Here is a 16,816-nt window from a genome sequence, read left to right on the forward strand (position 1 = left end):
ATTGTAAAAGCAATATAAATTATGATAGTTATTATGTATACTGAATGGCCTCAAGATTCACTCAACCTCCTATCAAATTGAGTGCTAGATCTTTGCCCAGGGGCAGAAAGTGGTGAAAGCATGGTGAAACATATAAAAAGCTCGATTAGGAAGAGATCTTGTTACATTTCGTTTTTCAAGCTCTCTGTAAATATTGTATGTCATTTCTTAATTGCGATTTACTGAAGTCTACCAATTGATTGCAGATATGGATTAGAAGGAAACAGGAGTCTCACTATACAGACAGCAGAATTTAATATCCATAATTTGTTTACATTTTTAACATATAGCAATTTTAACTTGAATATGAAATTTGCAATAAAATACTGTATTATTGTCGTGCCTTGTCTTATGTTACGTGTGTTGTGAACGAATTATTGCTACATAAAGAGACCTGTAATGTGTGTGGTGTACTTATGTTAATACAGCATGATGTTTTGTTGTGTGGAATGTTGTGATATATTCATTAAATAAATGCTTTATTTTGTTGCATCTTGTTGTTTGTCTGTACGAGTTAGGCTAACCTTAGGATTTTCAATCAAACACCTATTTCCAAAACCATAATTTTTATCCACATAGTTAATGGATTGGATATATATTTCAACACTACCAGTACACTTGTCAACTCATCACTATATGCTTAAAAACTCATCAGTGGCTTTTCATGTCAAGTTTTTTAAACAAGTTCATTATGTAATGCTACTTCGTTATTCTACGAGGCGTGTCCATAAAGTAACTTTCCCACTCGTCCCACAGGTAGCAAACCATATGTTGCGCAAAGCGACTGTGTGTATGTGATAGAGTAATGTCCTGGCATGGCGCATGCACTAGCGGAACTTCCTGAGTGCTCTCAGTAGCTTCGTTGCATTGGTTGAAGATGGACAATCCTATTCCACCGCATGAAGTGTGGTCAGTGATAAAGTTTTTGAATACACAGGGCATAGCGCCAATTGAAATTGATCGTCAGCTGTGTCAGGTCTATGGGCCTAACGTCATGAGCAAACAGATGGTGCATTGCTCCACAAGGTCGTCTGTGATGATGGTTGGCCTCCCACTGCACTCCTCATCATGCACATTTTGGGGTCCTGCTGAAAATTGTCTACAGTAGCAACGCACTATCTGCTTGCCCATGGACCTGGCACAGCTGATGATCAATTTCAATCGGTGCTATGCTCTGTGCATTCAAAAACTGTATCACTGACCACACTTCACACGGCGGGAGCTGGAATAGGAACATTCATCTTCAACCAATGCAACAAAGCTACTGAGAGCACTCGGGAAGTTCCGCTAGCACATGCGCCATGCTAGACATTACTCTATCACGTACACGCAGTCGCTTCATGCAACATATGGTTTGCTAGCTGTGGGATGAGTGGGAAAGTTACTTTATGGACGCGCCTCGTACATTGTTATATATCTTTGTTTTCTTTATTCCATTTGCAAATTCTTTAAAACAGAGATATAAATATTACAAATGCATTAATACTTACATTTATAAGTTTCTGAAACCTGATAATAATAGTTGTGTTATTAATGAGCACACATGTCGAATGATGTCTGAACTGTTTTCAAATTAATCAATAAATAAAATAAAGAAACCAAGGATTAAACGACTTCTTTTAGGCGTAATGAAGTAATTAAGATCGTTTAGAATCCTTTTCTTTTTTTGCCCTCATAAGCTTTTGATAGTCTTAGTCTTACTAGAGTACACATGTGAGAGGTTGATGGGCACCTGACAAACTTATGCCATCATCAAATACTCGTATTTGTAGATTCCTTCATTAATTAACTGGGGGAAGTATTGAAAACGCCACTCAGTTAGCTTTCTTGCAACAGTTGTAAATAGTTAATAAGTGAGAAGCTTATTTTCAAAACAACCCTTGTCCATTTCCGTAACTTTGTGGGAAATCACGAAAAACGTTTTTAGGTCTAAAATTTCTTATCAGCTAGGCAAGAGACATTATGAAACCAAAGAGTTTGGTGCATTTAGAATCAAATGGGAACATGAGACTTTTTGGTTTCAAAACTGGAACTAATATTTTGTCGCAATCTGTGCTTCAGTGGCTGACCATGATAATATCTTTGAAAAATATTGGAGTGCAAGAGGTCAAATGACCTTATTGTCAAATGCCTGGCGTTAGAAAACAACAACATATTTTGTCGCAAATTCTTCTGTTAACAAGAATCAGTTTGGTTCCAATAGTCACATTTAACACAAGATTTTTGTAGTTTAGAGGGCTTTCTGAAGCCAAATCATGACAATTGCATGTAGAGTTATAATTGAAGAATGTATGGACAATGGACACTGGAAACTCATTTTCGTTATTAGGTGGACAAGAGACGTTTTGAAACTGAACTCCTCTAGTATAAATCTCACATTATCCTTGGTTATACATTCATATAGCAAACCTTATGTAGCTACTGTCTGACAAGTTTAGTAGGGAATGTATGGGAATTTTTTTTCACGTGGGAAAAAATAAATAAGTTAATTAATCAGAACTAATTTCGAAAGAATTGTAGTGTTTCCAAAATATTTTAATTATGAAATATCATCTCCATATTTACCAGTAAATTAACATTTAAATTGTGAAAACAAAATCTGCCTTTTAATTCTGTTAAAAAAAAACTGCACATGGTTGGATAGACAGATGAAACCAGTAGAGAAATGGTTTACCAAAGACTATTTTTAATCAAACTATATATTTCAGCTTACGATAGTTTAAAACAAAATATAAACTAACTATATTTTAAAATGGATGTGTAATCAATTTAATCGTGTGAATAAATAGTTCGTGAGCAATTTGTAAACATAAGTAATCATTCTTATTTAAAATATTTACACTGATTTGTATGTTTTATTGTACGTTTTTGAATTTGCATGTTCTATCAGGAATAGCCAGCACGAACATTTCACATATTTAGTTTTATAATCATTTTTATAAATATTTTTAAATGTGTTTAGTAAAATATATCCGACATTACTATTACAGTATGAAGTGCCAAATACTACTTAGCATAAAATTATGGGAATGGATATATTTAATAAATTTTACCACCCACATTATGCTAGTAGTGTAGTAAACTGCAACAGATCAGGTATTGCTTTTTGGCAGTTAAAAACCCAGCAAAATAATTAGAAACCCATTAAAAAACACACACACACATACAAAGCCACACAGAAGACTAAAATAATCAGTAATTTTAAATTAGAAATGAATGGGACAGGAATAAATATTATCAGAAAGTAATTAATTTTATTGATTATGCATTGTAAAAAAGCAGTAATAGTCATTTATACATATCGAAGTAATAAATTTTTCTCTTTGCATTTTTTATTACAAGAAATGCAAAATGGAATATCCAGGATTATAAATTTTGGCATAGTAATAATTACGGCAAAAATGCTATGACGGACAAGAACATTAAGTAAAACTTACAATGTTTACTAAATCGTTATACTTAACAAAGGTGAATATCTGATAATACAAACTAACCCATAAAAAATCTATACACATTAAAACATAAAATTTTTCTATGCTCTATGCTATTTGTTAAATCGCCATTTCCTAACATACAAAATGAAGCAGAGTAAAACAGAAACATCATTATCTGATTTTAAAAATAAATAAATAAAGAAGTCATGCTCTAAACTATATTTCGCAAATTTTAAGTCATGAAAATAGGTGTAATGTCAAAAACTGAATATCTACTGCATAGTGATAAGTAATTCATATTCCAAAATTAAGTAGCAGTATCTCAACACACATTATGCGTGCGAGACGAAGATGAAAATCATCATAGCTCAACAGACAGCAGATCGCCACCAATCACAACACGGCAGCTGCATACAGGACACGTGCAATGTAAGTTGGCAGGAGGATCTTACATATCAATATTCACAAGTCTCAGAGCTGTTATACTATAGCACACTATTACATATGAAATACTGTACATATTATTACATATACATCTCTTACCAAAATCAGTTTTAGTTCGAATATAGAATAAACAGTTGTTTTGCAAAGTATTTACTTCTCCAAAATGAAACAAACATGGCGATCGCAAATGCTCAGATATTTCTCTTCAATCATGAAATCAATTCCGGCCAGTGATGACAGAACCCCTGTTTTAAAGATGTGGTTGTTTTATCAGTAACATTTGTGTGTGCCTGTTTGTAAGTTATCATGTACTGTTTAGATATATATCAAATCTACCTATAAGGTAATTCATATTTTCATACTACTTGTCTATTCACAGGAAGCAGCTACACAATTACTATGTGATACATTACTAGAAAATATCGTAATCCAGTTCTTTATGAAGAATGTAAATTCTAAGTTGAATCAAAATTAGTGAATTGATTTAGAAAACGTTCAATAAAAGTTTGCACGTACATATATGCATACATACAGAGAGTTCCTATGCAGACCAGTCCCAGACAGTCATGTTCTGTCAGCTTATATGATGGTAGTGTAGAACGTCCATCCCAAGGAAGCTGAGCAACAGGGGGTGGAGTGGGATCAATCTGCATAGGGAAGCATGTATGGACCTGACAATCACATGCTGCCCGCAAACAGATTTTGTTAGGTAGAGGTTGAAGTGGGACTAGTCTGCAGAGAAACTGTCTGTACATACATACATACATACATACATACATAGTCATATTTCACTAATTCTAGACGGGATAGTGAACCATAACTGGTAAAAACTACAAATTGTTTTTTTTTATTACATAAGATTAATGACGATAATAATTGCAATAATTGATGCAAGTGAAGACAGCTGAAATAAACTAATTAATATGAATAAAATAAGTGTTGCCGGGGATATATACATATAGATCTAGTCATTGAAATTTACTAAAGGTACTGATGTATAGTTTTAATTCTAAAAAATGCATTTAAGTTGTATACACTAAATAATAATAAATTATTATAATTATTTAGTACCTGTTTTGTTGAAATAAAAAGAAACAAGGGGACTAGAATGGACCTCAAATGCTTGATATAATAATAATAATAATAATAATAATAATAATAATAATAATAATAATAATAATAATAATCCATACCATTTGGTTACTGGCTGTAATAATAATAATAATAATAATAATAATAATAATAATAATGATAATAAAATTAATAAATATATTTCATCTATACTCATTTTATCTGCAGAATATCGATTTGATCATCATCTACACAGATTGTGCTGTGTCATCCTGTTCCAATTCACATATCAATTTATCCTCATAATTTTTATGTATTAGCCACTATCGTATAGTATTTAGCAATGATAATAGAGATGTTTGACACCACAACAACAATGGCAGTATTGTGTTCTTATGTTCTAAGTACAATTAAAGAAAAACATTTAAATTTGCCATCAGCATTCGCTTTCCTTCATTCTCAACTTCATTTTTCATATACACGATAGATAAAATTAACAATTGCTTATTTTATTATACAGTATGCGAATAAACAGATGATTAGCTAAATTTTAAATGCTGTTTATAATGTAATCTGTCTCATGCATATATTTATTATACATCTAGGTCCTTTTAAGGTTATTTGTACAATTACCGTTGCATGTAATCAATCCTTCAACTATTTTACTTATTTGTGTGAAGTTTTCTTGAAGTATAGATAAGATGAAACTCGTTAATTTTATACATAACAACAAATACAAGAATATTTTGTAATTACAACTTATCTTACTAAAGTAAGTAGCTAAAATAACTATTAACTACCTTTCACTTAGATCTAGAAGAAAGTGACAATGCTAATATCCATCTGGCCAACAGAAGCCAGAGAACTATGGGGAAGGTTCCATTTTATTGCAACACTATTTGGAGCAGTATCTCCAGTGGTTGTAGACTTTATATGAGACAAATGATAGGAGTAGAAGTAGTGGTGTTGGTAGTGGTAATAGTAGTAGTAGTAGTGAGATTGTGGTAGTAGTAGTAGTAGTAGTGAGATTGTGGTGGTAGTAGTAGTAGTAATGTGGTGGTAGTGGTAACAATAGCAGTAATAATATTAGCAATAGCAACAGCTGCTACAACAATAGTAATAATAGTAGTGTAGTACCAATAATAAAAATAACAATGATAATAAAAATTAAGTATGCATATTATATTGACTTCCATTGTCATTGACAGTTTCCAGTTCCTAATAACCAGACCGTTTCATCCATTCTTGAAGGTCTCTTTCTCGCATTGTTTCATTTATTTATTTTTCCCATTATGTTCTCTTTCCTCTTTCTTCCTCCCTCCCCCACACTTTGGACAGGAGTTCAATGCAGTTTTGGGTATCTGCTGCTTTGTATTCTTCCTTCATGTATGTCCTACCTTAAATGTATGTATGTATGTATGTATGTATGTATGTATGTATGTATGTATGTATGTATGTATGTATCTAATGCTCTTGATTTAATAATGGAGTCATTCTCCTTCGTGCTTCCCAATATTTCGACGAATGTCTTGAGAGCTATTTGAAGGACTGTGTAGGTTGCTAGATGATCCATATGCATTTTCTGCTCCTGACAGCTTAACATACATTTTGGTGAAATCTGTGAAGATGTTTACTTTAATTTTTTTATTTGAAGGAAATCAATTGTATTTGTAACATTAATATATTTTTCAAGTAACAGAATTTATGATTTTTTGCTTCCTTGATATTCTGACTGATACATAAAAATTCATTTCAGTTGCAGTTAATTTAGAATTAGTTTTCCGTTTTAATTGCCGTGATTCAATCAATCTCCAGATGTTACAGTCCATGTAGGACCAAGATCTCCCCTTCAGAAGTCGCCCACTCATCTCTGTCCTGAGCACATTTCCTCTAACCTCTTATGCCCAGTACTTTCACATCCTTGCTAACATCATCAAGCCATCTCTTCCTTTGCCCAGTCTCCTTCTGTCCTCTGGGAGTTGGTTGATGGTCTTCTTTGAGACTCTTTCTCTTTCATGCGCATCACGTGTCCCACACATTACGGCCTCTTTTTTTTTTTTGCTTCAACAGCCATTTCTCCGTAGAGATCGTATAGTTCCTGGTTGGTTCTGATGTGCCACTCCCCATTTTCACAGACTGTGCTCAAGATCTTTTGCAAAATTTTCTCTGCCATGTTCGGAGCACATTCTTATCTCGCTTTGTGAATGCCATAATGCAGCCATTTATTGCACTCTTTACAACTGTAGCCTATTGTTAAATCTTCATTGTTTTAGTTCTTATATTCCTGTCCCCCAAGATGTCAGCAAGACATAATATTTCAAATCTTCCTTTTCTGTTCCTATTTATGATAAGTACTTCTTAGTAGCCATCTCTTTTAATTATAAATTATAATTTTGTTTTGCAATATAATAATAGTAATAATAATAATAATAATAATAATAATAATAATAATAATAATAATAATAATGCTTTAAGTTGCTTTGATTCTTTGTGATGGTATGCATTAACTACAAGACATGTGAAAAGTGTTGTACTTATCTGATTTCAAATTGTTTGCATTCTTAATGTACCTACACACGAGAATGAAAATCTTTCATAATGTTTATAACTATTCCTCTGCACTAAATTAGTATTTTTACGCACCTCATTTCGTCTGGTAAATTCAGTTATAACTTAAGTTTTATAAGTTAAACAATAATAATTATTATATCAAATGAAGGCAATTAATACTTTTTATTACACCAAGAGTGCTTTAAACTCCTCAATAATTATAGGCTATTCAAAATTAAAAATACAGAATTAATAAAATATGTCGTCTTTTCAATTCTTCGTCTTTTGTTTCTAAATTATTCAGTATTCATTTCAGTAATCTTAAATGTTGGTTTTAAAGTTTTACAGAAAGACTGTGACTGGACAGAATGTTTAACTAAATGCTGTCAAGTGAAAACAGATCGTGTACATTCAACTTCTATTATAAAACATATGTTTGCCATTAATGTGCAGTCTTGTTCAGTAAAGATACATAACACTGAGGCAGTACTATACGGAATCATAGTAATACTCATCTCCTTTCCATCCATGTCATTCTTAAATTACCCTCAAACAGTTTATAAAAACGACACCAACAGCTTGTTTTCAACAAAAGCATTTTCTTCAGTTATCCCTCAAATGAAGGAGCCATGTTTTAAATAATAAATAAACGAAGAGAAAATTAAGAAAATTAATGTTTTTGGGCACCTTGATCTACTGTGAATTTAATATCACCTTTCACAACTCCTATCCTACATTCTGAACATCTCTTACTATAGTGCTCTCATCTTAGGAAGGAATTAGATTACAGCAGAACGTCGGTGTACACTTTCCTGCGTGTCGTGCTTGCACTGGTGGGGAGCTTATTCTGTTATTACCGAATTTTGTAGGAATGCTAGAGTCAGGATATTTACGAGCAAATCACCGAACGCATCTTCTATTGTTATCTTTTTTTCACGTAACATTACACCAAATAAATTCACTGTTCAATCGTATACTTTATTTTCCAATCAACACAAGCAACAGTCATACACACATTCTGATACAATTCTAAAGAAGCAACTAACTGCTGGGATGTTTTGTGGAACTGGCTACCCGTGCTGTGGTTGGGAGAGCAGGAAGGCTGGCGGAGGAATAATGTGAAGTTTCCTCATAAAATGAGAGCACTGTAGATATGTTATAGGGAAAAATTAAACACACAAATTTGTTTCTTTTATAAAACAAAGCAATGGTTAAGAACATCAATTACCTAACGATAAACACAATGTAAATTAGCATTTGCTTCAGTTACTTTCCCCATTATTATAATTCTCTTACGTTAAAAGAATCAAGATGTTGCAGTAGTTGTTGTTTGTTAATCCCCTGGATTTGGATTTGTTCCATTCTCCATTTCATAAATTTGCTTGTAGCTATTTAACATCATCCGAGATGCACCACAAGGAGGCAGCTATGTTACACTAAGTACACTCACCGACAAAAAGTGAAACACTTTAATTTTTTTTTTTTATAATTTGAGATATTCGTACAAATGGTTGTATATCTGCGAGTAGAAAACAATTGAATTGTTTTAAACGAAATGTTGGTATATTATTGTTGTAGCGAAAATATTTTCGGTAGATATGGTTATCAATACGGTTAACTTAGATTTTATAATAAAAAGTAAGAAAATCGAAGTGTTTTGCTTTCTATGCTGGTCAGTGTATAATACAATGCTACTGCCAATGGATATCAGATTAAACCAAGTGATCATATGGAAATCTTGCATACGAAGTGAAATACTGGATTCAGTTGCAGCAGTTCAGTGATGTTGTTGTTTTCTAATGCCAGGCGTTTGACAATAAAGTCATTTGACCTCTTGCACTCCAATATTTTTCAAAGATATTATCATGACTAGCCACTGAAGCACAGATTTGTTATACCGCCAGCATTCCATTGTAAGATGTTTAGTTGATTCTGTACCATTAAAGTAGTCCCGGCCCGGAGATCTGATTGGGGGACTATTTTACCTCCGAATAATTTTACCTTGATGGTACTCATTTCATATTGGAGTTAAATGGCAAGTTGTAGCCGACTTAAGTGAACACCATATTTTAACGTTTTGGTGGCTACTTCATTCACACACAACCCCCAGAATGTCTGGAGGACCACACCTGCTGTTGGTCGACGGGTCCGTTGGACCTAGCTGGGAGATCTTGTTGATCACCAGCTTTCCCTCCTTAAGCCACTGGAGGACGATTTTAGTGCCATAGCAGGTCAGCACTAGGAACAGAAAAGTAGAAAGAGGAGGAAGGAAAGGGAAATGAACCCCTAGGCCTCGAATGCTCTAATGCCGTTGGGATCGAAGAAAGTAAGAGTTCAGTCAGAGGACTGGATAGGAAAGGGTAAAGAGGGAATTAGGTATTGGATAGAGGAAAATTATACCAAATTCAGTCATTAACTCATCAAGCTGACCAGTGCTAATGGATGAGTAACCTCTCCCTTTAGTTCAGCTCGTAAAATTATGCTTACTAACAGCTGCACCACGGGAAGGTAGGGATGGGACATTGGGTATTTGTCCAGGTTGGTTCCTTAAAGCCTTCAATAGGAAGGATTAATGGCTCTCCCTCCTGTATCCGACTATATGCAGCAGTTCAGTGTACATACATACACATACACACGTCTCTGTATTTGTCTACGTGTAAGTTATATACATATATGTAATGGATTTGAAGATATATATGATATATCTCTTGACCACAGAGAGGCAGTCAGCGGTCCACAACGCCCCAGATAAATCCTGAGGCATTGCTGAGCCAGGACCGTGTGCAGCAGGCGAATAACGTGGCTCCAGTGCCACCACCAGGCCAAGAGAAACACGAGGACGCAAAGGAACAAGTGCAACATGAAGTCCCCAATCTGCCAAGACCAGTTGTGGTAGACTCACTCAACAACTGGCGGCATGCTAACGTGCCAGCAGGAGTTGTGCCTGCTCCAAACGTTTATGGTTATCATCACAATATACAGGTAAGAAAACTGATCAGCACATAATTTCAGATCATTCAGCATTTAAATAAGGAAGCCATAGGGGAGACTGTTGTATCTTGAACATAGTGTACCTTTGAACATTTTTTGTTTCTTATTTTTGCTGCTACCTAGAAGACTCAAACTGAAGTAGATTGTAGAGAAAGCAGCTAAGTAGCTCAGGTCATAGTTTCGGTTTGATTTATTGCAAAGTGTGAGTTCTGTGGACAAAACAATTTTTTTAGCACCAAAAGTAAATATTTCGTTCATTGTTATATGTTTTCTAACACGAGACCAAATTGTATTTGTGATTATTAATCAAGAACGGTGTGTTCCTTATCATCTGGTGAGTAATGACATATGTTAATTTTCTTGATTTATCTTCATATTGCTAAAGGTGCTAATGCATGTTGCGAAAAAATGGTATGTGATAGAGAAAATCTGAGCTCAAATTGGATTCAGCATCCTAAGAAATCATAGATGTAGCATAAATTTTTAGAAAAATTTTTATGACCCTTAATTTTGCAGGCCTGTAATTTTAATACTGGGTGTTCAGTTCAAAGTGTGTCATGGCTCGCTGTATGCTGTCATATGGCTAGTCGATGAGCCTAGAGAATTCAATCTTCCTACACTTCCGCAGAGGTGTATTACCTATGTGCCAGAGAAGTTGCCTAGCAAATACGGCATTCATTCTGAAGAGTACTTACTGATACGTACGGTAACGCCAGTAGTGGCAGGAATGTGAACTGTTTGGAAACATGTACTGAGGTGGGTTTTATTCTTATATCAGGATATGGGGCGAGGGTTAAGACGATAACTTACGTATTTGTTGACATTAACTTCGACAGTCAGCATGGACACGGAGCATTTGATTTGTGTTGTGGAATGTTGCCGTACGCAACCGATGATAACAAATACCCTGCGTACGACTTGCCCGCGCAAAACACAGTTCGAAAGAGGCTATGGCAGCACACAGACTTTACAGACTGCCATCTGTTGCTGCGATGTTCAAGTTATACCGTACACATTCTCAAGTTCAGATTGAACGCCTTGATTAATAGGCAACTTCTCTGACATAAAAGCTGAAACTCGCTTCAAATCGCTGACTCACAACAGTGACGTCATGACACACTTTGAAATGAACACCCAGTATATTGCTTTAAAGCTTTCGTTTCATCTCTTTAAATAATATCTGGATATTACTGATTAAATTGCAAACTCCTTTATCGTGTTAATATTTAGGATTTACCTTGCTTGATTCTTGACTAGTCTTGTGCTTCATTGTGCTTTCAGTCATGACCTCCCTATTTTTAACAGTATTGTTTTGGAGAGAACTAAAATATGGTTAAATTCCAAACTTCGTACATTAGCAATAGCTTCTCTTTGCTTCCTTCATATAATAAATGTTAATTTTATAGGAAAACTCAGTAAACAAACACGAAGAGAACAACGCAGCAGGAGGTTGGGGCTGGCCCAAATTCCGGCATGTGGTACAGCCAATTCAACGTGCCCATATTCGGGACAATAATCCTTTGGACGACAATGGACCAGAAGAGGAAGAGGAGGATGAAGATCCAGCACACCCTCACCGCAGGTAAAAACACTATAGGATCTTGGGTTCAAACCAAGCAAGTCAACAAGCACATTGACACAGAACACATATGAACTTTTGGGAATAATAATTTTGAATTTTGGCAGGGCAATGATTTATGTCATACATCAGGAACATTTTCAGGGTTAGACCGTTCGAAGTTCAAGAGTGAACCAGCACAAAACATAAAATTTTTACCATATTTTCTAGGAAATGGACAAAAAAATAAAAAAAATAGACTCAATAGAATGACTTCACTGCCTTTAAGTGGTTGAAATCAGTTGTAATTTAACAGTGAAAAGATTGATATTTGCATAGGCCAACTCTGGTACAGGAATAAATAATATACCTTAGAAAAGACTGTGTCATCAATATAACGTTGATAAATCTGTAGCAGTAGAAATGTGTGTTGTGAGTGTGGCTTCCAGCAAGCAGTGCATAAGAGCCAAAACTATATCATGCACTTCCGCAGAGAAAAAAACTCCGACCATACAATGCACATGGAACAAAAGAACAGCTACAAATCCTAATGGATGTGATTGTTGGTGCCGAGTCATGGCTCTCCCACTGGATGACTCATGTAATAACAACAGGTGACAGGCTTATTGCGACCAAGCATTTATTTTAATATCTCAGCGGGATCTGTCTTCACCAACCAAGCAGTCCTTGGCTTTCATCAGTCTATGTTCGTTTTTCGTAACACATACGTGTATTCTTGTTGTGATTAATGGCTTTTTGTCTAACTACTGCACAGTTAATTTTCGTATGTTGCAAGTTCAATAAGTACTAATCTGTTACTAAATCTACATATTACTCTGTGAAAAGATTTATTAAATCTACATACTTAGACTTCAACAAACAAAATTTGATAACACAATCCCATGGGAAAAAATGGAATTCTCTGCATCAAAATCCACAGTTAATTCCCGATTTACCACGAAAATCGTCTGTAGCTGCATTTAGATTGGCAACAGGCCATGATTGTTTGGCCAAACACCTGCATAGAATTGGAATATATCAGTCCCCTAACTGTCCATTGTGCAACTCAAACCAAGAAATGGATTCGGAACACCTCAAAATCTGTGCTTCAGCGGCTGGTCATGATAATATCTTTGAAAAATATTGGAGTGCAAGAGGTCAAATGACTTTATTGTCAAACGCCTGGAATTAGAAAACAACAACAACAACTAATCTGCAGGAAGAGTTAGAAGAGAGTTCCGTGAAAATTTTCCTGAAGTGTGAGTTCCAGTGCGTCTGGGATTCATAAACTAGTAATAAATTCAGACAACAGGTTAGTGCTGAATAAAAGGTCGAAAAAATTCTACAATGTTAAAATGTGAAAAACTTCAGGACATTCGTGAATGTCTCGAGCAATCTCCTACAAAATCCTTAAGAAAATTAGCACAGGTAGCTGACATTTCTTATTTTTCTACTCAGAGAGCAACCAAAAAAAACTAATATTTAGGCTTTACAAAGTGACTGAAGTGCAGAGTTTAAGTCCTAGAGATCCTGCTGTCAAATCACTTATTGCAATTGAAGAGTACAGGGAAAAAATCTGATGTCACGTTTTACTGTTTTTCCAGGAGAGTAAGACCCATTACAGTCTATTGTCTTTGGGTTATCTTTCTTCAAATTTCTTGGGAATAATGAGTTGTTATTCTGTACAGTTGGGTGGCCGGGTAGCTCAGTTGGTAGAGCAGCTGGCTACAGACTGGAAGGTCCGGGGTTCGATCCCAGGTGGTGACAGGATTTTTTCTCATTGCCAAACTTTCAGAACGGCCCCGAGGTTCACTCAGCCTCCTATAAAATTGAGTACCGGGTCTTTCCCGGGGGTAAAAGGCGGCCAGAGCGTGGTGCCGACGACACCACCTCATTCTAGTGCCTAGGTCATGGAAAGCATGGGGCTCTACCTCCATGCCCCCCAAGTGCCTTCATGGCATGTTACGGGAATACCTTTTTTTTTTTATTATTCTGTACAGTTAAATTACACAAATCTACACTATCTGAACTACTATTTGACATAAAACAAAAATAGATAATTTTGGACTTACCACGTTTGTCCCTGTGGACTTCAGTTGGTTTCTTCAGTCAGTAGACAGTGGCATCTTAAACCCTCAATTAGTGTTCTTTTCTGATGAAGTGTAATTTTATTTGCATGGACGTATTAATTCACAAAACAATCGTTATTGGGCAATTGAAAACCCAAGATTAATTCACGAAATGTCACTCTACAACACAAAAGTTGGTGTTTGGTGTGCAGTTAGTGCAGCAAGCATTATAGGGCAAATTTTTTCCAGACAAAATGAATTTTAAGAGATACAATGAACTAATTCTTCACCAGCTTTTTCCACAACTCAAAGAAGATTAAAGAGAACTTGGACACTTCCAAGAGGATAGGCTAGAGCATATACAGCACGTTATTAAATTAATGCACTGTGTAGTGTTTTTGAAGAGTGTATAATGAGTGCGGGATTTTATGCCTTGTAAAGTTTTATTTGTGGGCTACATTAAAAGACAAGTTACATAGAACTCACCCTCGCACAATAGGCGAGTTGAAGGATTGCAAGAATTCCCGAGGATGAACTGCATAGAGTGAACAGGAATGTCACCTCACACTATAATGCTTGTCTCCATGTTAATGGAAACATTTTGAGCACCTACTGTAATGTGGTAAGTCAGATTAATCTTTTTAAGTTCCATTTATTAATAATAGCTGTTCTTGTGTTCTGTGTGTGTGCGCATTGTATAGCCAAGACTTTTTTTCCTCCATGCAAGTGCATGGTATACTCTTGGCTCTTATGCTTTTGCTTGCTGGAAATCAGGGGCGATTTCTCAGGGCAAGCCCAATATTTTTGTAGAATGTGTATTTCTCAAAATGAGATTACGTACATTAAAATTTATTTTGATTTTTGGAATACTGTATAGCAGTGGCGTAGCATGAAATTTTGAGCAGGGGAAGCTAACTCAAGTTGTCTTTCATGCAATACAAGAAAACGTATTACAAAAATACAGTCTTTAAATAAATAGTAGTCAATTTCAAGTCAGCAGTCGAAGATTGGTTGGAACATCGTAAGTAACACCAATAAGGCATGACCTCAAATGATACGTAATAAAATATGATTTCACTGTTTACACATATCGCTTAACAAATAGACACGTATATGTATAACATTAGCTCACTCCCTGTCATACTTAGAGAAATCACAATATTAGTATCATTACGTAAGTATGCGTCTGTCTTTTGGTTGTGTCCTTCATTGACAGCAAGGGAGTCAGTCATTTGTTTTTTAAATCACACTTTTGTTCGTAAGTCGGTCTTGATAATACAATTATCCTAAAAAAATTCAAGTAAATTAGTGTCAGGAACTGTTATTTCGCTCATTATTTATTATATCAGCCAAATGTACACTAACACTTCAACTGAACACAACTGACGAAAAGGGATAACTCGGAAACTACTTATTTTAAATGTTAAAGCTAGCTTCTTTGCGAGCCTTGCGACTAGGGTAGCTTAGTTAGAAAGGGATGGAAAATTTGCGGGGTGGATTACACAGAAGAAACCGGTCTGCTTGGAAGCTGGTGCGTGCAGGCTTCTTGTTTACTGCTGCATCACAAATCATCCTGAGCTGCCGCATCGCAATATTTAACGCGTAAATATAAATTCTATTAAAATTAATAAATAATTTTCTCCATAAACTGCAGGTTTATTAGGAAATTATTATTAACTGGGGAAGCTAAGCTTTTTAGCTTACATTGACGCTACACCACTGCTGTATAGGCGTAATACCATCTGCAGGTTGTACACCGCAAGTATCGCAACACTTGCTCGTTTCTCGGAGCTACAGGAAAGACGTAGAAATAGCGAGAATATGATGCGCGCACAAGTGCCTTCCTCCTTAGTCCGTCCTAGGCGCACATGCTTCTGTTATATGCTGTTTGAAGCTCTGGTCCGAGAGCTACACCAAGGACTATTTAACGTTACATAGAGCAGTATTGACAGCGGGAATGTGCTGTGATTTGCGAGTGCAATGTAATTGTATGAGCGGAATGCATATGTTAGCTGCTGCATGTATTATTAATAATTCTTGCAATGAGTTCGGAATTGTGTGTCATTGAAACCTTATTATTAAATCCATTTTCCCGAAGGACTATTCAAGAGAAGACAGACATTATAGAGAATATGTGCGCTCGTTCAGTGCAGCTCAATACAACAATGTGCATTGGTTGGCAGGTCGAAAAAAACTAAATAAACTGTTTTGTTGGCCATGTTTGTTATATCATATCGAACTTCTACATCTGATAAGCGAATATGATCCATGACTCATAATGATTTCATAATTATAATAGTACATTATGTAACGAGCCTATAATGATAGTAATTAAGACGCAAATATGGATATTTATGAAACAAGTGCAAGCAAGTTTCATACGACTTTTTATGCTCGACCATATTTCTAACTTGAAATTATTCAGATGTATACATTTTATTTGTATCTGACAAGATCGGAAGTGACCTTGTTCTAGGTCGTGAATTGTGAGATGTGCGTAGACGCGAAAGTATTGATTTTTTCCGAGGAACAATAATGTCACTGACCTTGATGTAATCCTGTTAAACTTGGTATAACCTTGATTATTGAATTCGACATTGAAAAACGAGATGACAAATTGAATTTATTTGAATATTATTTACAATTAACGCTAATTATTA

General features: G+C 35.3%; 1 protein-coding gene across 4 annotated transcripts in view; it reads left to right on the plus strand.

The window, feature by feature from the left end:
• Window positions 1–16,816, plus strand: part of LOC138712468 (Golgi integral membrane protein 4) — a 73,238-nt gene that overhangs the window by 37,794 nt on the left and 18,628 nt on the right. For all 4 annotated transcript variants that reach the window (XR_011335718.1, XR_011335720.1, XM_069844316.1 and 1 more), the window contains exons 7-8: window positions 10,257–10,520; window positions 11,936–12,111. Coding sequence is in view for 2 of the 4 variants with exons in the window: in XM_069844316.1 (XP_069700417.1) it covers window positions 10,257–10,520; window positions 11,936–12,111 (440 nt within the window). In the remaining 2 variants the exon portion in view is untranslated. The remainder of the gene's footprint in view (window positions 1–10,256; window positions 10,521–11,935; window positions 12,112–16,816) is intronic.

This window comes from Periplaneta americana, chromosome 13 (assembly GCF_040183065.1).
Source record: "Periplaneta americana isolate PAMFEO1 chromosome 13, P.americana_PAMFEO1_priV1, whole genome shotgun sequence".
Lineage (NCBI taxonomy): Eukaryota > Metazoa > Arthropoda > Insecta > Blattodea > Blattidae > Periplaneta > Periplaneta americana.